Source organism: Oncorhynchus masou, chromosome 21, assembly GCF_036934945.1.
Source record: "Oncorhynchus masou masou isolate Uvic2021 chromosome 21, UVic_Omas_1.1, whole genome shotgun sequence".
Lineage (NCBI taxonomy): Eukaryota > Metazoa > Chordata > Actinopteri > Salmoniformes > Salmonidae > Oncorhynchus > Oncorhynchus masou.
The window spans coordinates 36,685,156-36,709,422 of record NC_088232.1 but is presented as its reverse complement, the minus strand read 5'-3'; the positions used below and the strand labels follow the sequence as shown (position 1 = coordinate 36,709,422).

At 43.0% G+C, this 24,267-nt stretch overlaps 1 protein-coding gene across 2 annotated transcripts; it reads right to left on the bottom strand.

Moving 5' to 3' along the window:
- Positions 1–134: 134 nt before the first annotated feature.
- LOC135508266 (centrosomal protein of 170 kDa protein B-like) lies at positions 135–24,267 on the bottom strand. Of its 2 annotated transcripts, none has more exons than XM_064928334.1 (19): positions 24,185–24,267; positions 22,924–23,061; positions 21,725–21,814; positions 20,560–20,638; positions 20,060–20,118; positions 19,810–19,960; positions 13,168–13,281; positions 11,921–12,406; positions 10,768–11,834; positions 10,444–10,587; positions 9,870–9,987; positions 8,054–9,778; positions 6,906–7,131; positions 6,577–6,712; positions 4,659–4,796; positions 4,415–4,503; positions 4,010–4,103; positions 3,850–3,901; positions 135–3,699 (listed from the first exon to the last, which is right to left on the bottom strand). In XM_064928334.1, the coding sequence occupies exons 2-19, from the start codon at positions 23,026–23,028 to the stop codon at positions 3,461–3,463; spliced, it is 5,112 nt and encodes a 1,703-aa protein (XP_064784406.1). In that variant the 5' UTR covers positions 23,029–23,061; positions 24,185–24,267; the 3' UTR covers positions 135–3,460. The 2 variants fall into 2 exon arrangements, with proteins under 2 accessions (XP_064784406.1, XP_064784407.1); XM_064928335.1 differs by having other exon boundaries at positions 6,906–7,026.

Genomic DNA, 24,267 nt, shown 5'->3' with positions numbered 1-24,267 from the left:
AGAGATCAGAATATACAGTATAAATAAAAGTACTTGTAAAACATGATTCTGTTGAGTGCTACAATATTAGGCTTATATCAAACAAGTGGCGTTGGAATAAAAATAATGAAGATGATAGTACAACATAATTGATTACAAATCTCTTTATTACAACATGTTATCACATTCTCTAAACTTTGCACAAAATGTATAACCTTTCCAATAAATTCATTCTGGAAAACATCATAAATAACAGATGCTGAAGGATGTGGAACTTAACATTACTTTTAGGGTGCAAGAGCCAACCAACCCAAAAAACAAACCATGATGACTGATGACTTTAAAGGGATATGAGCTAGGTATACAACATTTGACTCACATATGACATCAAGATATTTCTCAATTAAAGTGTTTAACTGGAGCTTTTGATGGAGAAATATAATAAAACTTCCACAAAGCAGAATAGCAGCAGCACTTCGTGTCACAGCAATCAAAAGCTCAGACAGATTTAACTTAGCCCATGGGTGTAAACAAGAACTGTACTTTGTGGTATGAAACATATCCCAAAAGGCTTTGTGGCACTGAGGGAAATTCCTTTTACAATTTCATATACAGCTACACAAACTGTTGGGAAAAGGACAAGCACTTGTGGACTGTAGTCCCTTTATTTTATTGCATTTTCAGTCTCCTTTCCTTCCTTCCGGACAGGATATCATTTATACAATCTAACAGAATGAGAGCATCCCCCTTAGTAAAAAAAGGTGGCTTGATGTGTAGCTTCTCAGCATAAGATTAAAAGGGTCTCAATGGTACTACACTAGTGCAAAATACAAGATGGTGTGGTCATCTCTAGATCATCAAGTCTTAGATATGTACATATAGCATGACATTTTGATTTAATGTATAACTGCACAACATTTCTGCTCACAATTATGATGAATGATTAGAACAAAACAAGAAACAGCAAGTGCATCTTGCTGTTGACACCTGATACAGTCCTTTAAAACTGGCATCAACATCACAGGAGTTCAGAAAGTACACTGCCCTGAGATACAGTGAGCTTCAATAGTATTGGGACAGTGACACTTTTTGTTGTTGTTTCGGCTCTGTATTCCAGCACTTTGGATTTGAAATGATACAATGACTGAGGTTAAAGTGCAGACTGTATTTTTGTTCATATCAGGTGAGCCATTTAGAAATTACAGCACTTTTTGTACATAGTCCTCCCATTTTAGGGGGCCAAAACCATTTGCTGTTTATTTTGGCTGCGTTTCAGATTATTTTGTGCCTAATAGAAATGAATGATAAATAATGTACGGTGTAATTTTATATAGTCACTTTTATTGTAAATAACAATATAATGTTTCTTAAACACTTCTACATTAAAATGTGGATGGGGGGGGGGGGATTTGTGCATCTGTAACTTTCCAACTCATCATTATTCACAATCCATTCAGGATTATCAGTAATCATAGTATCATCCACATTGAATGTAGAAGTGTTTGGAAACATTATGTTCTTAACGTACCTCCAAAATGACAATTCATTGTGTTGGGCACAAAATAATCTGAAACACAACCAAAACAAGCAGCAAATGCATCCAACAACTTTGTAGATTCACAAGCTTGATATAACCATTGTCATTGCGTGCGAGGAATACGGGACCAAACACTAAACTTGACAACTTTAATACACAAGTGAATTTGTCCCAACACTTTTAGTCCCCTAAAATGGGGGGACTATGTACAAAGTGCTGTAATTTCTAAATGGTTCACTCGATATGGATGAAAATACCCTCAAATTAAAAGTTAAGTGTGCACTTCAACCTCATAGTCATTATATCATGTCAAAACCAAAGTGCTGGAGTACAGAGCCAAAACAACAAATGTGTCACTGTCCCAATACTTTTAGAGCTCACTGTATGTCTGACCACATTATTGAAAGCTGTGCAATCAACTGACCAGTTATGACAATCAAACCTATCAGCAATACAAACACACTTTCCAAATGGCGCTAGCTGGTAGAAGCCCTGAATGAAAGTCTAAAATCTCTGGGCTGAGCTAAGCAGATACAGCAGTTGGTTGTTGCTAGGTGATTAAAACTAACTTTCTACCCCAGCACTAAACCCCCCAGCCCTGCCCACCCAACCATACATTCCACACAGACTTTCAGTTCTGAGAACAAGGAAATCTATAGTGTCAGATAGTGCATGAGGAAGCAGACCTGATGTCTACCTTTGACTCTAGAGAATACATACGCAACCGTTTCTACTGGCAACATGAGATACCTTGTAAAGCAATGACTCCTAGAGCCATTCTTACATTTAATTTAAAAAATGCCTCAATGTCGTTTAAGAGACCAGAAAAATAACATTCTATTTGCGCAAAAGCAAGTGTCCAAGTGCAAATGTATAAACTCTTTAATAATATATAAATCAGTACAATTAAATACTTTAGCCATTCTTCAATAGGTCTGGTCCATAGAGGGAGAAAGTGGTCAAAAGAAAGTGAGTATTCAAAGAAAGCAGTGATGAAGTCTTGAATAAACCTATCAAGGAATCCTGGAGAATATAAATTCTTTACTTATACATTTAATCAAGCAAAGTCAAAATATGCTTTAATTTTATTAGTTAATTACTTTAGTAATTATACTCAAGCTGTTTTTAAATATACTGTGCTCTAAGCTGATTGCGGCAAAATTTCCCCAATTAATACAATTATAGAAATCAATCAATCAAATGCAAGTATGCTTAAGTTTTCTGAGCGTGAGATCAACAAGGGTATATGGCAGAATAATGACCTCGTCTTAAAGGCCCAGTGTAGTCAAAATTCTGTTTGTGTGTTTTGTATCATATTGTTCAACAGCTGATGAAACTAACACTGATCCTGGAGTTGCTGGTTGAAAATACAATCTAGACAGGTCCTTCTAATCAGCATGTTTGCATGGGCAGACATTTCGGCTTTCCATGGTGACATCACCATGCGGTAAATTGGTTAATAGACCAATAACAATAACAAAGAGTTCCAAACCTCTGCCAAGAACAGCTAGTTTTCAGTTTTTCTTCTCCACTCAGACAGTCCTAGCAAAATTCTTGCTTAAGAAATAGTTTGTGTAAAAAGTTATTTTTGTCAATTTGAATATATATCTATTACAGTAAGGTGTGTGCACTACTAGTTAATTATAATATGTTATCCAGATTTTTTCTTATTGATATAAAAACAGTTGCAATGGGCCTTTAAAGGGATTTTCCCTCGACTGAACTAACCACTGCATGGCTTTGTGTCTCGTACAACCCTTTTCTCACACCATGGCAGTTCAATGCGCATTGCAGTTGTCTAGTAGTGCACACACAGTACAGTAGTGTCTTTGTGCGGTGGGGCCACAGTTCTCTCTAGCAGTGCCTATTTCCCCCTCTAATCCACTCTCTCAACACCTGGAATTGTGATGCAGCAGTGAAGGGGAGGCACTGTGTTCCAAAACCTCAGACCACGTAGCTCTCTGCCTCAGAGGCCACAACTGATCTCCTGACACTCTCACTGGGCCTGGAGCTGGAAGAAGGAACCACACCCCGCTGGGAACCCGAGGTTCTCCAGTATCTCGAAGGGGCCCTGGATGGCTTCAACCCGGCTGAGGAGGGGGCACTAGGAGTGGAGGCGGCACTAGGAGTGGAGGCTTTGGCTGGCTCAAGATTTCCACAGGGCTCAATGATAGTGTTGATGACTGTGGAGGGGACAGAAAAATCAGGCATAAATCAACACAACTAAAATGCTGAGGGGAAAAAAATTATTTAACAAAAAGCAAAAAAATATTTTAAGTGATGCTTGTTTACATGGAGGTTTTACTCGATTTTTGTGATGAATGTGCACTTACCTTCAAGTTGTCTCTGAACTCTTCTGAGCTCTTTCAGAATAGCTGTGATTTCCTGAAATACAAATAGGCATGTTACACACTGCTGATGGAAATAAACATTATACAGCAAATCATCACAAATAACTATAAACTAACTGGAGAAACTTGAGGAAATACCAACCTTGTTTGAGCCTTTCAGGACAGGGAAGTCATTTTCAGTATTCAGCTTTGATTCAATCTCCCCCCAAACGTCAGTTTTGTTGTGGAATAGTACCCTGCAAGCCCAAAAACACACTCTAGAGTACAGACAGAGCAACCACATATCAAATGAGGAATTCCTATACTGAATATTTAAGGACCTAAGGATAGGCTATCTGCCCAACAGCACAGTTCACTCAGTCTGAGTCCATTAGCCATGCTAAGTGGCTGAGCTCACTTAGAAAGTCACGCAGAGCTAACAAGATTACCACATATCAGAGGACTAATAAAACGTATCATCTGGTTCTGGTATGAGATGCGAGGGGAATGGACAGAAAAGGGATTGTGAACTTTTGAACATACTTCATGTCTTTGTATAAATTCATACTTTATTTTCTCAGCTAGCTGCTCTGTGTTTTCTCGAATAGCCAGAGAGATCTGGGAAACTGGATTCAACATCAGATCATCCACAACAACCTGGAGAGAGATCGCAGACAAAAATAATCAGTCAACTCTCAATTTCACAAAAACAAGGCTGAACAGCAACTTATAAAAAAGACAGAATCTATTTATAATGTTTAACATTCCCAAAATGGCTTGAAGTGGTATGATAAATAATAGTATGGTCTAACCACTTCCTGGTAGCATCCTCTGTGCTTAGAGTTGTATTCCTGGTCATTCATAATGGTTTGGTCGGGGTCCCTGGCTGCAGCGGATCCAGGAGGAACTCTAAGGTAGTTCACACCAGCCTCTGGGATGGGATGGACCAACTGCAATACAACAGGAGTCAGACAGTCTCAACAGTTAAGGATGGTTATCATATGTGCCAATCATAAGGTAGCTGATATGGAAACAGGGAAGAAACAACGATCAAGATGAATTGATGGATACAACCCCATTAACGACAGTCAAATTAATGTTTTGCATTGGCCACAGATGTGAGACCAACTCATTGATAAATCTGCAACTGAGAAGGCTGGGCAGCCCGAGGAGATGGCTGTGCTGTCTGACAGCATTGTCATGACGTTGGCCTGGAGGTAGGTTTATGACAGTCATAAAGACCTCTTCCCCCCTTTTTCCTCTCTCTACCCTACTGATGTTACATTTGCAAACCCCTTTGGTTAACATAGAGATTCTGGGAACATCAGAAGGTGGGGGGAAATTAACTATATTCTGGTAAGCCGACCAATTTAACATATGCGGTGGTACTTAATGAATATGATGTCAGTTCGGTTGTCATCTGAGACATTCTCATCAATGATAAGATGACAAACTCTACAGTGGAAAGTCTACACATCAGAGTTATCGGATTCACATGGAATTGTTGTTCAATTTAAATGTTTGAATATGAAATTATTCGTGATGGGATGAAATGTGATTTTAGCTTCTAAAATGTGAGATTTGGGTTTTCATAAGGTTAGGGCTATGCTCAATCAGTGGCCCGCCCCTGTGAAGGGACATGGGCTATAAAACTTTTCAAACACGCCCTTCTCTCCCTTCCTATATAAAGACTTGACGACAATGTAACCTCCTGTTCCGAGGATGTGAGGACGACGGTCCGATGTCAGAATGGTTCAGATAATAACTACAGAACGAAGCCAACATCAGTGTGAGCTTTGGTTGCGAATGGTATGAACTTTGAACTCTTATTCACTACAGAAGTGATACCTCCTAGCCGTTGAGTTAGCAACAGTAGCTGCAAACGAAGGTTAGGAAGGAACAGACAGAGTATTCTGTCTATCACACAACAACTTTATTACAACGTATCCAATTGACCACCAGAGACATTCTTCAAAGGACTCGGTTTGGCAACACGGCCTTCCATCTACCACCAACCTACTGAAGCGCAGCTCAGAGTAAATATTTATTGCATTTTCCTTTTCCAATGGGTAGCACAGCTTCGCCCTTTGTTCCGCAGTCTTCCCGCTCTTTCACTCAAACCCAGACCCTTTTCTTTTGTGTAACAAGCTGTCATATCTGTTCCGCCCACTAGGGACGTTTTCCTTTATGACGTAATTTGTAATCATGTTATGATTAATTATGTGTATGTGTAATTCTGTGTGATTAGTTAGGTATTTAGTAAATAAATAATTAAACTCAATTTTGTATTGCTGATTCAACTTGTTAGCCAGGGTTCGTGCAGATAACCAAGAATGTACAACTTTCAGATGAGACTGAATTAAGGTGACGATTAATATTGACTGCTATTGATGTAAAATATTACTAGGTCTTTAAGAGTTTATTCGGAAGATAACAGCTCTATAAATATTCTTTCGTGGTGCCCCGACTCTCTAGTTAATTACATTTACATGATTAGCTCAATCAGGTAATATTAATTTCGGAGAAATTATTTTATAGAATAGCATGTCATATCACTTAATCCGGCATAGCCAAAGACACGACAACATGGAGAAAATGAAAACTCTTGGTTGATATGTTGTTTATGTCTTCTCCAGCCATTGTAACAGGGTTCAGTGAACACAGGTGAGGATATACTGCATTGTGTGCTAAATAAAATATCAGTGTGACTGGGCAGTGTGGTTAACATACCACCTCCCTGGCGGTGATGGTAGAGACAGGTGTATTGGCCTCCACTGCAGAAGAGCTCTGAGGATCAGCATCACCAGTCACACCATGGATCTCCCTGGCCAGGACGGATAGATCTTTAGCCAGGTCCTGACTCAGTCTAGAAGGGGAGAACAGACCAACATAGGGATGGATACCTCAGGCAATCTACCAAGAGCGAAAAATTCAAGAAGTTTCAAATGATCTCACTACTGTTGTGAACTCAATAACCACTTCAATTACCGTGCAGATAATTAAAGCACTCAGCAATAGCATTAACTGGCTTATGCTGTGCCCTTGCCATTTCAATTCACCTTGCTATCTCAGCACTGTGAGAGGACCAGTTCTGGTAGGCGTCTCCCTCGTGACTCTCCTGGTCCGAGTCTTGTGAGCGGGGTTTGGGGCGTGGGGGGATGAGAGGCTGGGAGCGGGAAGCTGAGGGGGTGTGTGAGCGTTTGTGTTTAAGGGTGCTCTGGTTAGAGTCAAATTCCTCCTCGGAGGTGGAGGTGTAGTCAGAGCCTTTCTGTCGTCGTCTAGAGCCTTTCAGCCATGAATTGGTTTGAAGGGTGTTTTAGAAAGTTAGGACGATGAGGAGAAGGTAAAAACAGAGACACCATGAAAGGACACCATTAAAACACTATAAACCCTACACATCCCAAAACACCCAAATATACCCCATAGACCCATATAGAAGGGTTTTGTAGTTTTGTGCTCATTCAGATGGTAAATGAACTGATGCAAGATTTAAGTCTTGCTGTATAAACTATTCATTAGGATTGTCTTTGATTCAAAAACATTCACAACCAGAAATGAGCACTCAACCCAACAGTAATGGCTACTGTCACAAAGTCATGTTGTTGAAGACCATAGTCATATTGACACAATGTAGAAAGTGAAGTGTAGTTAAATCACAGATTATCGCTCAAAGGATAGAGCACGGTATTCCACATGTGACCCACAATATTCTCATAACATTGTTCTAGACAGTTATGTTATCATGAAGATTGCATAATGATTATGAGAACATTGTGCAGATGGTATCCACCTTCACCACAGGTATTCTAGTAGAAATGATTGAAATCAATTGCAAATAGCAATACAGCATTAGTGAAGTTAGTGGAGGACCTTAAAGCCAAATCTCCAGAAGAATAAAACCAAGGCTTGCACCTTCATAACTTGTTAGTTGAACTAATTATCTCAAACTCACTCAGAACCAATTCATTTAGATAATTGATAGGACGTGACACCTTTACGCAGACCTAAATTGTGATTTCTCCAATCCAGAAGAAGTAATTTTCATGGTTTATTACATTTCTGTAATATTTCAGGAATGGCAAAGACATATTTAGACAGTTTTACCTTTCAGGTTCTTACACCTGTAATAAATGATTACTAAGACAGTACTACATAAAATTACATTTTAAAGGCAAAGGGGAGACTGATATGCGTGTTTGTTACTCACTGGCTGTGCTGCTGGTGTATTTGGCACTGCTGGAGCGGACGCGGGTGATGAGCTTGCCTGGAGCTCCAGAGGCCCTGCCTAGCGCAGGCTTAGCGCTGGGCCCGGCCACGGAGGCCTTAAGGCCAGAGCCGCTGTTGGACTCTGTGCTGCGGTTGGAGAAGCCTGTCCTGGGTGCTGAGGACTCTGTATCACTGGGAGTGGTGAAGGAGCTAGTCCTCTTCCGGGGCAGAGCCAGCATGTCCAGCCTGGAGAGCTGCTTCTTACTGTCCTGGGAGGCCTTGGAGGTCCCACTAACTTCCTGGGAGTTCTGGGAGATTCTGTCTGTCTCTGTAACCTCGTTGTCGGATGCCTCGCCCAGGCGAGCCCGGCGAAGCATTGAAGCTCTTGTGGGCCGTGGGGCAGACATGCTGTTGGAGCGGCTTAGGGCCTGGGCCACTTTGGAGGACTTAGTGGGATCCTCCTTCTGCAGGGGGACGGTGTACTTCTTGCATGCAGCGGGCCGGGGGACCTCCTGGTCTGAGGAGATGGTTTCAGGCCAGTAGGGTAAGCTGAGGCTCTGGGGGTCGTGACTCAGGTCCATGGTGCCATGTTTTACAACACAGCATCTCATTCCCAGCCTCCTGTCTTGTTCAGGCTTCCTGCTGCTGTCCACTCTCTGGGACCGCCGCTTCTCGGACAGGCGATCGAAGGCTGACTGCTGGCGACTGGGCTCCTGGGTGAAGGAGCTGGCAGAGGACCTCTCCCTCTGAAGGCCACTAGTGAACAAGGGCTTCTTGGATCCAGTCTTGGGGGCAGTCTGGTTGTTGCGCAGGCTGGCAGTGCTCGCTGAGTCCATGTCAGACTCCCCAGACAGAGAGTAATCTATGGGGCGAGGAACAACATCAGGCGGCTGGGCCTGGAGCTTGGCCGCAAGGGCAGCCAGAGCATCCTCGGTCCCATTGAGGTAGGAGTGGGTGTCCTGGCTGCAAACACCCTGGAACACCTCAGCAGGGTCAGGGTCAGGGTCATTCAGAGCAGGCTGGCTGGAGATGTGTGGGAGTCTAGTGACCGCAGCATCACTTGGCTGGTCCTTAATGAAACTCTCCTGCCTGACCAGAGACACTGAGATCTCGTTGGGCTCAGGGCTGACTCTGCCTTGGTAGTCAAGCTTGGGAGCTGATGAGTTGAGCTTGACTGTCTTCTGAAATTCTTGTCCACCCTGTTGTTTGGTCAGGGTGGCTGTGGAGAACTGTGGTGTGTTGGGATGTGGTGGTGGTTTTCTCTCAATCCTGGGTGTATTGGGTCTGGATCCCCGCTCCTGTTTAGGCACAGTCTCCATAGAGCCAATGTAGAATGATGTAGACTTGGCTGGGAGTGTGGGCCTCTCCTTTTCACTGCTCTGAGATGTACTCTTGTCTGTCCTCTCTGGTGTGGGCATCTTCCTCTGCTCCACGATGGAGCCGTCGTCTGACTTACTGGCATCACTTAGGCTGTCTTGGTCAAGGTCGTCCTGTACAGACAGGTTGTGGAGGTCCTCCTGTGGTCCAAGGACTCTGGAGCTCCTCTCTTTGATATCATAGGTAGAGTAAGTGTCCTGATGGATAAGAATGCTGGGAGTTGGAGTCTCATTATTTTCCATCGATGGTGCCTGAGAAGGAATACGCTGTGTTTTGGAACTCGGGCCTTCCGATTCCACACTATTGATGTTCCGACTGAGCGTTGCCTGATGGACGGTCCTCCCACCAACTGAATGGAAACAGGAAGATACATTTTTAATCAAGTTGATAATCAGGACTATAACTCATTATCATTTCAAATTCTGTGCAAATTCCCATACCTCCTCCAGACAGGTCCATCTGTGAGGGGATTTCAAAGAGGCCTGAGGCAGGGCCAGAGTGTGTGTAGCTGTCTGCCAGGCTGGCCCAGCAAGACACCCACTTAGAGCCACCAGGTACCTGCAGGGAGGATCACACTAGTTATTCACATGGCTTGACAGCAGTCAATAAATAGAAATCAGGCTTAAAATAGAAGGAAAAAATTAACACAATCACATTCAAGAAATTTTATTTTGTTGACAAACCGATTGGTCGAAGAAACACATTCACAGCTTAGGATGTTGGGATATTTCTTATATCTGAAAATGACATTTTATGACAGCAAAAATCCAATCCATTCCACTCCTCAGGTAGAAACCAAGAACACCACCATTGAAAACCCGTTGGACACACCCAAACCCAGTCGGAAGTAAAGAACTACCACACCAACACCCCCAGAAACCAACAGAGACAACTAAAGATCTAAGAGGGATATGAGGTGAACCATGGAGAATCATGAGATCAGAACAAGTAGAATTGTGTTTCCAAGGCTGATAGCTTATTGAACCAACAGACTGGGGGGGGGGGGGGGGTTACCTGCACCAGATTCTGTCCCTGCCCTGGAGCTGGCATCAGATCCACCAAGCTACTCTCCCTATGCTCCTCCCTGTCCTGAAACTCAACAGGCTTACATGCTGCAGTCTGGCCGGGCTGTTCAGGCCCCTCAACAACACCAAACACCTGTCAGGAACAAAGCATGATGTGAGTGTGTGAACGCTGTCTCTGCAGGGCTGGAGGATGCCACATCCACTGGCTCTCCTATGTGCCACTCGCATTGGCTTGTGATAGATAGCATCATAGTCGCATACTTGACTACAGAGAACGACAGACGACTACAGAGAGTAAGGCAAAGAGACTTGCCTGTTCTATCTTGCTGCGTGCCTCCTCCACCTCTTTATCCTGGACATCTGTCTCAATGGTGTAGGTGCCTGCTTCACTCAAGGTATCATCCTCCTCATTCCCCAGGCCTTTGGGGCTTGTGGCCTCCAGGCTGCGTGGTATCTCCAGGCTGCGTGGGGCCTCCAGGCTGCGTGGGGCCTCCAGGCTGCGTGGGGCCTCCAGGCTGCGTGGGGCCTCCAGGCTGCGTGGGGCCTCCAGGCTGCGTGGGGCCTCCAGGCTGCGTGGGGCCTCCAGGCTGCGTGGGGCCTCCAGGCTGCGTGGGGCCTCCAGGCTGCGTGGGGCCATGGACATTAGAGGGGCTTTCAGGGGCACAGACTGGTGGGTACAGGATGAAGTCTGAGTCAGGTATGGCTGAGGGGGGCTTGATGTGGTCTGGTGGGGGTGGCAGTGGGGTGCTGTTGCCTCTACTGTTGGTGGGGGGCTGGTGGTAGGAGACACAGGAGACGTATTCTTCTCCCAGGTTGTGTTCATGCTCGGCCTAGACTCCTGTCTGGACTCACTCAGGAACTCAGCCGTGAAGTCCTGGGCCAGTTTGGACCTGCGTCCCATACTTCTAAACAGCCTGGGAGGGATGGAGCAGGAGGAGATGTCGTTACCGATCCGATCCTCCATCTTCTCCCTCCTCAGGGAGCCGGCCCTCTGGGGGCCTCCAGAACCCGGGCCCTTCAAGGGAATGGTGTACTGCTGGGTGGGGGTGCTGGGGTTGCACCTTTTCTCCGGCTTGTTCCTGAGGGCCGGGCTGTCGAGCTGGCCTGTGTTGTTGGTGAAGGACTGTGAGCGCTTCTTGCGTGGATTGTCGTCAAAGAACTCAATGACGAAGCCCTGCTGGGGGTCTGCTTTGTCCTGGCTTGGAGGAGGGGAGTGAGACTGAGGATCCGCTGAGTGAGGGTTGGTGAAGGGTCTAGGGAGGGCCAGCTGGGGTGGTAGAGATTTGTGAGGGCCCATTGGTGGCTTTAATTGTATAGCCTGTTTCCCGTTTACAACAGGATCCTCAGAGTCACTACGAGTCCCATCCTCATGGTGGTGGCCTGATGATAAAAACAGAAACACGTTAGCTCTGACAGCAACAGAGGATAGTAACCGTGGAGTCAGTGAATAAATGGTCAGAGTTCACCTGTGGAAGCCTCGTTGCAGATGGGCAGGCCACTCTTTGAGCTGAACATGTCCTCTGTCCGAGACCTACCCCTCATCATGCTCACATCGCTTTGGACCAGCCAATCAGCCACCTTGCACTCCGCTGACATCACCTCAGTGGGCGCTGTCACCGCCTCCTTACCCGGGAGCTTGCATTGCTGGCGGAAGGAAAACTTTGTCACATGGTCCTTGATCTTGATCTTGCTTGGTGTGCATTCATCAAACTCAATGGTGAAGGAGGCGTGGCTCTGCACCACAGGGGGTGTGGAGGTGGAGACTGGAGGGAGAACAGGGACAGAAGGGGGGTCAGTGTCCTTAGTGGGAACCTCATGGAGCTGCTGCTGCTGGAACTCCTTGGTGGGTATCTCAAAGTAGCTTGGCTCCCTGTGGTGTGAGTAGATTGTCTTGGCCTGGCTGTTTGACAGGGAACCGCTGATGTCACGTCTGGAGCCCTCTTTAGTATTCTCTGTTAGGGCAGACACAGTGGGAAGACAGTAGGTCTATATAGATTAAAACTTTAAATTGCAGGCACAAAGGACATGCAGTATGTGAGGTGGGTAAGGGAAGAAATCACAGACACAACCGTAATGAAATATTACAGGGGAGTACTAACATCTGTGGCATACTACACCATTCAAGGAAAACAGAATTTTAAAACTCTGCCAAGTATTCACTCTTAAACTGAAGCCACAAATAACAACATTGCTCCAGCAGCTAGACTGAGCAAACAAACAGATACATCAGCCAATCAGTGGGTGCCAGGCCAGCTGGACATGTAAAAATGTCACTGTGGGAGCTTGGAGTCCCAAAGGAGAACGGCTGAGAGATAATCTGTTCCAGCCAGGCTGGGCAGCATGAGGCTGACAGTCCCCTGGGCTTACAGGGTAATCCATCACGAGGCGCTGGCTGCTGGCCTGACATGGCCCAGGACTGGCTTGGCTCAGTGGGACACTGACCGCTCCCTGTCCCCAGTGGGCACTACAGAGCTTGCCAGAGCTAAACACCATTCATCTCTTAGTACACTGCATCCAACACTGATGTGGTGCCATAACAAAGTGTTATGCTTGCCACTCTAATCAAATACAAGAGCAGTAACCTTTATGAGCCAGCACAGCTAATAAGAAAACTGAAATACAAATCCTCTTTCAAAGTGACACACTCACTCTCACATATCCTGATCAACAAATTCATTGATAGAGTAATAGTAGAGTAATGCTGGTTTCAGACCTGCAGGGTCCTCGTCTGCCCGCTGTCCTCCAATGTGTTCAGCATCATCCTCCCCCCACCACAACGGCTGCCCATACAGAGGAGTGGGTCTGGACACTGGAGTCTCGCTGGCCACTAACAAAAGCACACACATGGACAGAGAGTGAAAGAAATCAGAGAACATAATTAGTATAGCGCCAACTGAATGATGAAACTGTTATTCCTACTATTTATGGCAGAATGATTGCACAAAAGCTTTAGGCCTAAACACCATAACATCTGTACAATGCCAAAGCATTACAAAACAGCGTAGCAAAAACAGTCACAGTAGATAACATTAGGAATAATATAATGCATTTTGTCCACGAAAATGTTTCTAACTTTGATAAGAACGCGCTCAGCGTGTCATCTGGAAAAACGTGTAGCGCTGGCGGGGGGAGGGGGGGTGTCCCTCCTATAACTTTTATGTAGAAGGACTGTGAAGCTCAGTTCTAGTGGCTTTTTAAAAAGGACATTATTCTACAAAATGAATGGAAATAAAAGTATGCCGACACCATTTGAAATATAATTTCCACCTGAGCCCAATAACACAACGGTAAAATGAGCCCAATAACACAACGGTAAAATGAGCCCAATAACACAACGGTAAAATGAGCCCAATAACACAACGGTAAAATGAGCCCAATAACACAACGGTAAAATGAGCCCAATAACACAACGGTAAAATGAGCCCAATAACACAACGGTAAAATGAGCCCAATAACACAACGGTAAAATGAGCCCAATAACACAACGGTAAATGAGCCCAATAAAAATGAGCCCAATAACACAACGGTAAAATGAGCCCAATAACACAACGGTAAAATGAGCCCAATAACACAACGGTAAAATGAGCCCAATAACACAATGGTAAATGAGCCCAATAACACAATGGTAAATGAGCCCAATAACACAACGGTAAAATGAGCCCAATAACACAACGGTAAATGAGCCCAATAACACAACGGTAAAATGAGCCCAATAACACAACGGTAAAATGATAGATGTTTAATTATTTTAACATATTGGGCCAAGTAAATAACCTATGCATGGTCCATCTAAATCAGATATGCGTTTAGCCCAAATGATGCAGCAAAGTGAAAATAAATAGGCTGAAGCATGGTGTTGCCTATCTGCATTTACTGTATTTGGCTAATCATTAGCCAGATCCCAAATGTGATCTTTTAATTAGTTATTATCCTATTGATTCATTTTATGCCACAAAAAAAATGTGCATAAACAGTGAATATAATGTACTGTAGGCCTACCTGTTAGGGTAACACACCCCTGCCTGTACTTCTCACAGAAACCACTTAATGTCACAATTTCTCACAACACTTCCCTGGTTGCCACTACTATTGCACAACAAAAATATGTTTCATCAAAAAATGTTATGTCACTCCCCCCACCAAAAAAAAGTGTGTGGTAGGGTACCTAGGGCTGTGGCAGTCACACAATTTGGTCAGCTTGTGATTGTCAAGCAAATAACGGTCGGTCGGTCTCACGGTAATTGACCGTTAATTAACAAACAGATTTAGCATCTCCTGGCTTCCTCAAATAGCCTACAAGCCAATTAAAAGTCTAATAAATCCATGTAATATAGCCTACATCTTCACAATAAATCCATTATTTATTTTAGACAGAACTAAAGAAGCATGATATGAAGAAAATGTAGTCTATTTCTGAAGAAAAGAATAGCATACTCTGAGTTGTCCTTATGTTAGGTCCTGATGTAGCTATGCCAAATGGCTGTGGGCTACACTAGTTCATTTAGCAGACAAGATTTGATTATAATTCCATGGCATTATTTTATAGTATGAAGAATACAATTGAACAAAGCTGAATAAAATATAAAAAATTTCTCCAAGCGAATTCAGGGAGTGCGCACATGCAGCTAGCTATTCTGTGTTGAGCGGTTAACAAAGAAATAGGTAGTCTATGCTTAGAGTTATTAATGTAACTTTAGTTGTTCTACAAACGTTGGGCTATATGTTTTGCTTTTTAATACATTGTAATGCTGCATGATGATTCTAACAATGATTTGGAAAAAAAGTCGCTTGAAAAGGCATGAGCTCTGCTTAGTTTTTTTTGCACAGCTGTACACACTCCAGTAGTCTCTCATTCACAATTTGACAAGCACTTGATAATGCCTCGAATTTCATGATGGCCGTAATGCACCCTAAAAAAAAGCCATGCCTTTCGCGGCCCAAGAGTGCTGCACAATCCAAAGAGTCTCTCACTCACACAGCTCTCTGTCACGTGATCGCGTCTTTCTCACAGGCTACAAGTGAAGACCGACACATCGGGGACGCAACTGCGCACATCCTTATCCAATTCTGAGGTGCATATTGAAGATAATGGATGAATTGTCCACATTTACTTTTTGTCGTCAGTCAACAAGATGAGTAGGCATAAAGAACAGCAAAAGCAGTAGCCTATGTCAATCTACTATCCCCCATAGTACAGAAGATGACCTATTCTATTCTGTGCAAGAAATAAATATTCCAAATATAGTCTGGAACAGTTATGGGATGCGATAGATCCAAAATTAATACAACCACTAGCATCAATTATTTTTTTTTATTTTTTTAAATATGCAGTGTAGCTGACCCAACAGATCAGAACGTTTAGCATAAAATGTCGATAAACTATTAGGCTATTTCTTCATACTATAAGCGCAGCAATGCGCACATGGTAGTAGGCCATAAGCGGGAATGTTCCATTAAAGGAACACACCATTATCAAAAGTGACCACAAATGCAATTATGCATGTAATGCTTTTATTATAAAAAGAACATTTATGGTGAAAATGAACTTCCCCAAACTTGAAACTCACATGCTGCTTATTTATATATATATATATATCAGTTAGGCTCTACACCCCTTGTAAAGCGGATGAATGTGCTTAATTAAGAAGTTATTTGACCACTTTAGTTGTGATACAAAAATCATTAAACATATAGGCCTATGGGCTAGGCTACAAGAGCTGTGCGACTAGGATTAGAAAAGGTTTAGGGGGAAAAAGGCACTATTTCGCTTAAATGGTGAATGGAGGAAGCTTTTCCCCATGGTTTATGTTCATGCCTGCCAGGTAGGCTGTACTCCTGTTGTAAAGATAAGCAATGTGCTTAATACTAGGAAAGTTGAGAAATAAATATACTAGGCCTAGCCTATACAAAGCGGATGAGATCCTCGTTTTTTTATTAGCAGCCATCACACTCTTTTCTCCCACAATTACATAGCCTATAGAAATGTTGTGCAATATGAGCTCATGGGGTCTCATGAAGTGTTTGATTAGATTTCAGATTACATTTGGGTTGATGTCCGAGTGATTAGAGGGACAATAGAGTGCTGAGTACCAAGCAGTTAGCAAGTTTGGTAGACTACTAATGACCAACAGCAGAATCAGAGTTTGGAGAAGCCTAATTACCGTGACTAAACAGTCATGTGGAATTTGACTGCCTTCATGACTCGTGGCCACCGGTATGACGGTAATACGGTCACAACAACAGCCCTAGACATGCCTTTCTGTTTCTCCCTCTCTCTGTTGATGTCTTATTGTGTGTTCTGGGAAACAGCACTTTGGAGTTGTAGTGCTTTGTTTTATTTAGGCCAGTGTGTGAGCCCCAATGGAGCGCTTTAGTTTTCACACAGACACCAGGCATGTGGACATTCTGATTTATGCCACATAGGCTAGCATCCCGGGCTGGCCAGACAGCTGTTAAACGTCATCACAGCCATGAAGGTGACAAGAAACCTGCCCTAATGCCCTTACTGGTCAGATGGATAAAAACAATATGGATCAATCATGATTATGTGCAGTGCAAAAACATTTCCCTCCTTTCTGATTTTCTCAATTTTTGATACTGAATGTTATACTTAATATTAGATAAAGTGAACTTGAGTTTACAAATAACAAAAAAAATCTTACACATTGTATTTATTTTTAAAGTTTTCCAACACCCAGTTCCCTTGTGTGAAAAAATTAATTGCCCCCTTACACTCAATAACTGGTTGTGCCACCTTTAGCTGCAATGACTGCAACCAAATGCTTCCTGTAGTTGTTGATCAGTCTCTCACATCGCTGTGGATTCATTTTGGCCCACTCTTGCATGCAGAACTGCTTTAACTAAAGCAACATTTGTAGGTTTGCAAGCATGAACTGCTGTTTCAAGTCCTGCTGTAGAATTCTCTAATATAGAGCAGAATTCATGGTTAATTCTATTAAGGCAAATCATCCAGGTCCTGAGGCAGCAAAGCATCCCCAACCGTCACCGCCATGTTTGACTGTTGGTATGGAGGTTCTTACTGTGGAATGCAGTGTTTGGTTATCATCAGACATAAATGTGACCCATCTTGTCCAAAAAGTTGTCTTGTGTATGAGCAGGTGTTCCTAATGTTTTATACACTCAGTGTACTGTAGATGGAAGGTTATAGCAGTTTTTCTTAATGTTCTGCTCTGGAGAGATGGGTCACTAAACTCTGCAGGCCAGTGTTTTTATTTGAAAAACTTCACATTTTACTTTCATTACCGTATCTCCTCCCTTTATTGAAGATTAGGATTAGAGTGTCCAGTCGCATTCTCCTCCCAGAAGGATTGTGTATCACATGATCCCATTTATAACAGAAGGCCCCTCTCCCTGCTTGGTTTAGGGCCTGGGAATAACTGATTCAGTGTTTCTGCTGCACTCATTTTGGAGCATGAAAAATATTTCTGCTGAGGCGCACTTCGAAGATGCTAGAACATTCCACTTTTACTTTTCCTCTGCAAACAAAATTGACACCGGTCAATTCTAGGGTAGCTTGAAGTACAACGCCACTCTACCTCAAAATATTTTTGGGGGAGGGGCTTAACTTGTGATGAGATAGATATGTTTTGTTGCGCAAGAGTAGTGGCAACCAGGGAATTGTGACATTAAGTGGTTTCTGGGATCAATAGGATAATAACTCATTAAAAGATCACATTTGGGATCTGGCTAATGATTAGCCAAATACAGTAAATGCAGATAGGCAACACCATGCTTCAGCCTATTTATTTGCACTTTGCTACATCAGTTGGGCTAAAGGCATAGCCTACCTGATTAGATGGACCATGATTTGGCTATATACACATGGCCCAATATGTAAATAAATTTATACATTTTTGTTAATTACAATGTGTTATTGGGTTAATTACAATGTGTTATTGGGTTAATTTCTGGATGTGGAAATTATAATTTACATGGTGTCAGCATGCTTTTATTTTCATTCATTTTGGAGTAGAAAATTATTTTTAAAAGTCACCAAAACTGAGCTTCTAAGTCCATCTACATGAAAATGTTGACTCATATTTCATAGAAATCTGTAAACAGTGGACAGTTACTGTAACGTCTATGGTGGAAAGAATGAATAGCTCTAGGTCCTGTCAGGGTAGACTAGTCACACTCAGGCCTACTGTACACTCAGAGAGCCTGCAGACTGCTTTACAGACAGGAAGCAAAAGGAGAGGTCAGGCTCCACAGTCCACACCTTGCAAGGCAGCAGGAAAAACAGAAATATCCTGCTCACAGCTTCAGTGTCTGAACTGTCAACATGGTGCGGACCCTGCCACTGTACTGTCACTGTGGTCACCTCACCAGTCCAACTGCTCAAGTAGGAAATAAGGAATCAGTCAGCAGCTATATTAACCCATCACATACAGGCAGAGTGGGAGAGGAAGAGGCTGAATGTAAACCTCTAAAGGAAGTGTTCACTGCTGGTGTCTGCTGTTTCATAACCTTGTGACTGTCAGTAGTTAAAGCCACTAGTGATGGTCCACCTCTGCATTACCCTGCTGAGAACAAGCCTCAGTGCTTTAGGAACTTAACTGCACTGTAAATCCTATACAATCCCAAAAGATGTAGCCCTGAGCAGAACTGAGGACAGAGGGACACCTGTAACGGTGCGGTGTGTGAGACAGCAAATCCACAATCCCCCTAACAGCCGTGCCCGCTTGGCACGAAAAACACAGTCTCACTCTCACACACAGACACACAGCCTCACCCACACACACACACACTTCTAATCCTTCTAGTGCACATGCTAGCACCACCAGCAGTAGGTTCAGCACTACTGCCTATGTCTGGAGCCCCAGTACAGAGGCATGGCAGACAGACATAAGGCTTTGTGTGTCCCAGCTCAACAGGCCAATATCACTTCACTCATACTGCCAACTGGAGTTCCGCACAAGTAATGCTGCTCGTCTGACCCTACTGGATTGAACCTTTGACCCAATCCCCTCACAAGGTAACTTGATCATATACTAGGGGTTCGCTTAACAAGGAGAGCTGTGTGCATCTACAGATCCTCTAACACTTTTTGGTATAAAAGGCTTCTTCTTCCTCACGTAAATAAGATAATGAAACTGACATCAGCAGCAATATTTTACCTAAGGCATAACAGACTGGTATTTGCTGGTACTGTTTGTGGCAAGACAAACAGTTAAGTTCATCAATTGTAATTGCTATCCTTTTCGACCTTGCAGAGAAAATGCCTAGGCCTGGTCAATAATGTAGGATAGCACATATACTGTGGGCTCTAGAAGAAAAGGACAAAAAGAGGTGGACTGGGGCAGAGTTGAAGTTGCGAGTTAAACAGGGTTTTTACCTGTTGCGAGGGCAGCTTTATGCTCGGCTTTCTCCTGTTTGAAGCAGGAGGAGTCTCTGGTCTTCTCCTTAGCATGCTGCCTCTCCTTCTCCTTCTTCCTGGCCTCCAGTGCCTTCATACTCATCTGCAGCTGGCTGGTGTACTTCTCATGCTAAAACACACAAGAGGAAAGTAGGATATGAAGAAGCCTCTACCTGACTATCACTCATATTCATGGATGATATGTACATGTGTGGAAGTTCTCACTTACTTTGAGAGCCTCCTCTGGCACCTTGTGTTGACTCCTCTCCAGGATGTACACATGAGAATGTGGAAGCAGAGTTAAAGAAGGTTTATTCTGACAGGAGCCAGTGTCATAATAAATAATACATGCAACTTTTTTCCCCTGTTATTTCAACTCAATTTAACTATTCATGTTTTTCAGCTCAGAGGTTCACGAGTCCAAGAAATGTTCAGTCCAGAGTTGAACATAATCTAAAACCCCTGACTCAAACCACAAGGAATGAACATGCTGGGAGAGTTGGGTACATCAACCACAGAGGAAGAAGAAAATGTGTGTTTTAAATTGCAAGTGTAGACAAAACTTTCTGAAATCCAATTGTTTGTAAAAATAAAATAAAAATAAAAAAAACTATTACAACAACAAAAATATGCATCCGTTTGATCCAATCAAGAAAATCCCAAATCAATGAAGATTCAGTAAAACAATAAGAGAATTACAAAATCATAATCAGATAAACAAAAGGATATCATATCCAAAGCGGATGACATCAGAGAGCATCAGGGTAATGTAAGTCTCGTCTGGGATTCTCAGATCATTCACAAAAGTCTGGGGAGAAAATAAACAGTTTGTTTTTGTGTGTTTACATTGAAAGCATCAGAAAAATGTATACACAGGAATTATTTGTTTTCACAACAATCCTGATTAGTTCAATTCCATTGGAATAATAACAGATACGGATGATAAATGAGTTAGTTGTCACTCTGGCAACAGGTCCTTCCCTTCCACACACAGCCTCTGGGGTTTGCCAAAGCTAAGATGCTTTGCAGTTGGCCGTTTTACCAGTGAAAGTTAAGCTATCCTACCTGTACGTTAAGGCATTAATGAGATTATGCAGTTATGTAATGGCCATCTATGCTGAGTAGGGCTCAGGAAGGCAGTCAGGAGACACGTGGGTAAATAGCCTATCAGTGCGTGTACAGTAAAGTACAAATAAGAAACAGCCACCATGATACATGTCAGTAACATCTAATATTCTGGTCTGTTTAGATGGGGGTGTTCTAACAGATGGTGCCACAATACACACTTCAGGGAAAAATGCTGTCTTTCCCTCTCCTCATTCCTGTGGAAAAACAGTGCAATGTAGTGGCAATAGTACAAAGAGAGAGACCAGAAAAAGAAGACGAGAGAGAGAGAGACCAGAAAAAGAAGACGAGAGAGAGAGAGACCAGAAAAAGAAGACGAGAGAGAGAGAGACCAGAAAAAGAAGACGAGAGAGAGAGAGACCAGAAAAAGAAGACGAGAGAGAGAGAGAGACCAGAAAAAGAAGACGAGAGAGAGAGAGAGACCAGAAAAAGAAGACGAGAGACAGACACCAGAAGAAGACGACGACGAGAGAGACACCAGAAGAAGACGACGACGAGAGAGACACCAGAAGAAGAAGACGAGAGAGAGACACCAGAAGAAGACGAGAGAGAGACACCAGAAGAAGACGAGAGAGAGACACCAGAAGAAAGGGACCAGGACTGCAGAAAATGCAGCGCTCATTGCTGCTCTAACAACCATCTCTGGCACTGAGAGAGGGCTCTTTTGTGCTAGGGCTGGGGGACTGGTAGTGGGCCTCTGGACCCTCCAGGGAGGGATGTGGCTGACTGGATCCTTTATTCAACTTGTAAGCAGGGGACATGGACTCACCCCGTTCAGGCTGCCCAGGTCCTTCACCATGTGCTCGTCTGTGACTGGGTTGTAGTTGACGACAGCATGCTGCTTGTCCACACTGCGCGACTGTAAAACAATACAGAGAACAAAGCTGAGAATCTCATACTGATGGGCTAACAAACCTCAGACTGGATACTGTCATAAGCAGCGCAAAAAATATATTTGCAATGAAGGCTACATGCATGTACAGTAGATACAAAATATGCTCATAGCCAAACGAATAGGCCTTTGAGTTTGCTTACATTCCTGCAAATAATCACTATTAACCAATGCAAGCCTGGTGCTTATGTTAACCACTGTTGAAATCAAATAATATTTAATTTGTCACATGCGCCGAATACCTTACCGTGTAATGCTTACTACCCCTTAACCAACAATGCAGTTAAGCAAATATTTACTAAATAAACTAAACTATTATATATATCAAATAACAATGAGGCTATATACAGGGAGTACTTGTAACGAGTCAATGTGCGAGGTTCAGGTTAGTTGAGGTCATTTGTACATGTAGGAAGGGGTAAAGTGACTGTGCATAGATGATTAACAGCGAGTAGCAGCAATGTAAAAACTTCTTTATTTAATCCATTTTAAAATAAGGCTGTAACATAACAAAATTTGGAAAAAGTCAAGGGGTCTGAATACACTGTAAGCAATAGTTCCAATGATGCCTGAAAGTGTTGCCTGAATGTGGACAAGAGCAGCTTTTCAATTCTGCAAGCAGATGTGGTGGGAAGGACATTTTGAACAAACCACAGCCTGAGGAAGCATTCTTTTTTCCCAGTGGCTTAAATAAAGAGATAAAGCAAGACTGAGAAGTACACAGAGAGAAACTCCCAAAGAATTCCAAACAGTAACTAGAAGCAGGATGTTTTGTTGTTGAAAAACAGCAGGATGGAATGCATCACTTGCATTTTGCTTTGACATTGAACAGTTGCCAGAGGCAATTCTCCCAGCAGGCACTAATCTTATAAAACACTCGTAACACAAACACTCACAAACACACACCTCTCAGATCTCTAGTACATTAACCTAACTTGCTTTCTTTGCGTTATGACCCTAATATAGGCCACATTCTTTCACAAGAGGGTGAATGGACAGCTGATTGTGTAAGGGTCACATGATAGATTGATGGTGTCTGGTGTGTAAACATAAGGTGCTGTAGATGTCGTACACACCTGCAACATGAGCTCGCACTCCTCCCGGCCTACAAAGATCATCTCTGGTGGCAACCGATGTCTTGTACCTGAGCTGCTGACCAGGAACCATGACGTCACACTCATCTTGGAGCCCCGACTCAGAGCCTTCTTCACATCCTGGGAGGGGACAACACGCAGAGAGGTATATTATTGTTGTTACCACATTCACAGGAATTGTGATTTAAAATCGTAATCCAACGAATGGGATTTTGGTGGCTGCACAACTAACCAAGCAACTATTTATAAGATTAGATTACCAATTGGACAACCAACAACTCATCAAGTCTTTCCAGATCTATTTACACAACTCATTTGATCATGTGCTTTGACAGTTGAGTCCATTATTCTTAGGAATGTCACATTGCCATCAAGTGATACTCATGCACACACACCACACCCAAACGAAAAGGCATTCAAGCACACTGGGATTCCTTCAATACTGGCCCATGGAAAAGGATAAGGAGGAACCGACTACATTTTTATGCCCCAATTTATTTTCCACAAAGCTGAGCAAGACACTTAGTTAGACATGTTGCAAACACACCAATGTACAGTCTACAAACATGATTGGATCTTATCAAGCTCGACAATGGATTTGTTTTGGTGCCTGAACTAACTCATTCTCAGTATTGATCATCTTCGCTGAACAAATCATACAGTTTGGTCAACCTCAACTTCTATTTGCTACAATAATATTACCATACCACTCAAAGAGAAAATTGGTTTGGGTTGGAGGTGCAACCAACTACACGCATAACTAGGCCTATGTTAGAAATATTTGTGATCAATGGCTTTTACTGTGGTGGTAGTAGAAAGCTAAGCTAACTATATGCTCTCCAGTCACTTTACTAGCCAATAAATCACACATAACTATATGGAAAATGAATGCAAATCATATCTAGTTGTCAAACAAGCTAAAAGAATATGTCCGTGATGGTAATAGAAAACGATGCTGCTGAAGGTTCCAATGTAACAACACTTGCTGTAACGTTAGCCAGCAGTTGACATGTTAATTCTTATGGAGAGACTGACCCTCCACTTGTACTAAATTATCTTAATTCGAAAGAATTTGTCAATGACTGGTCTGCCACAGTAACTACGCTCAGTCTGTGGTTAACTTGTTAAATTTAGCTAGCTACCTATTTTAGCTGAAGGCCAAACATGATCATACAGGAAATAGGAAAGGTTTTCCCGAATCGACAAAAGCCGTTTTTACGAATCCCTCCCTTCACAAGCATACCTTTAATCCGGACCCTGCTTTCTTCAGAAGAGTAGCCAGCGTTAACACAATAAATACAAATGTACAGTTGTATCTGTGTCCTC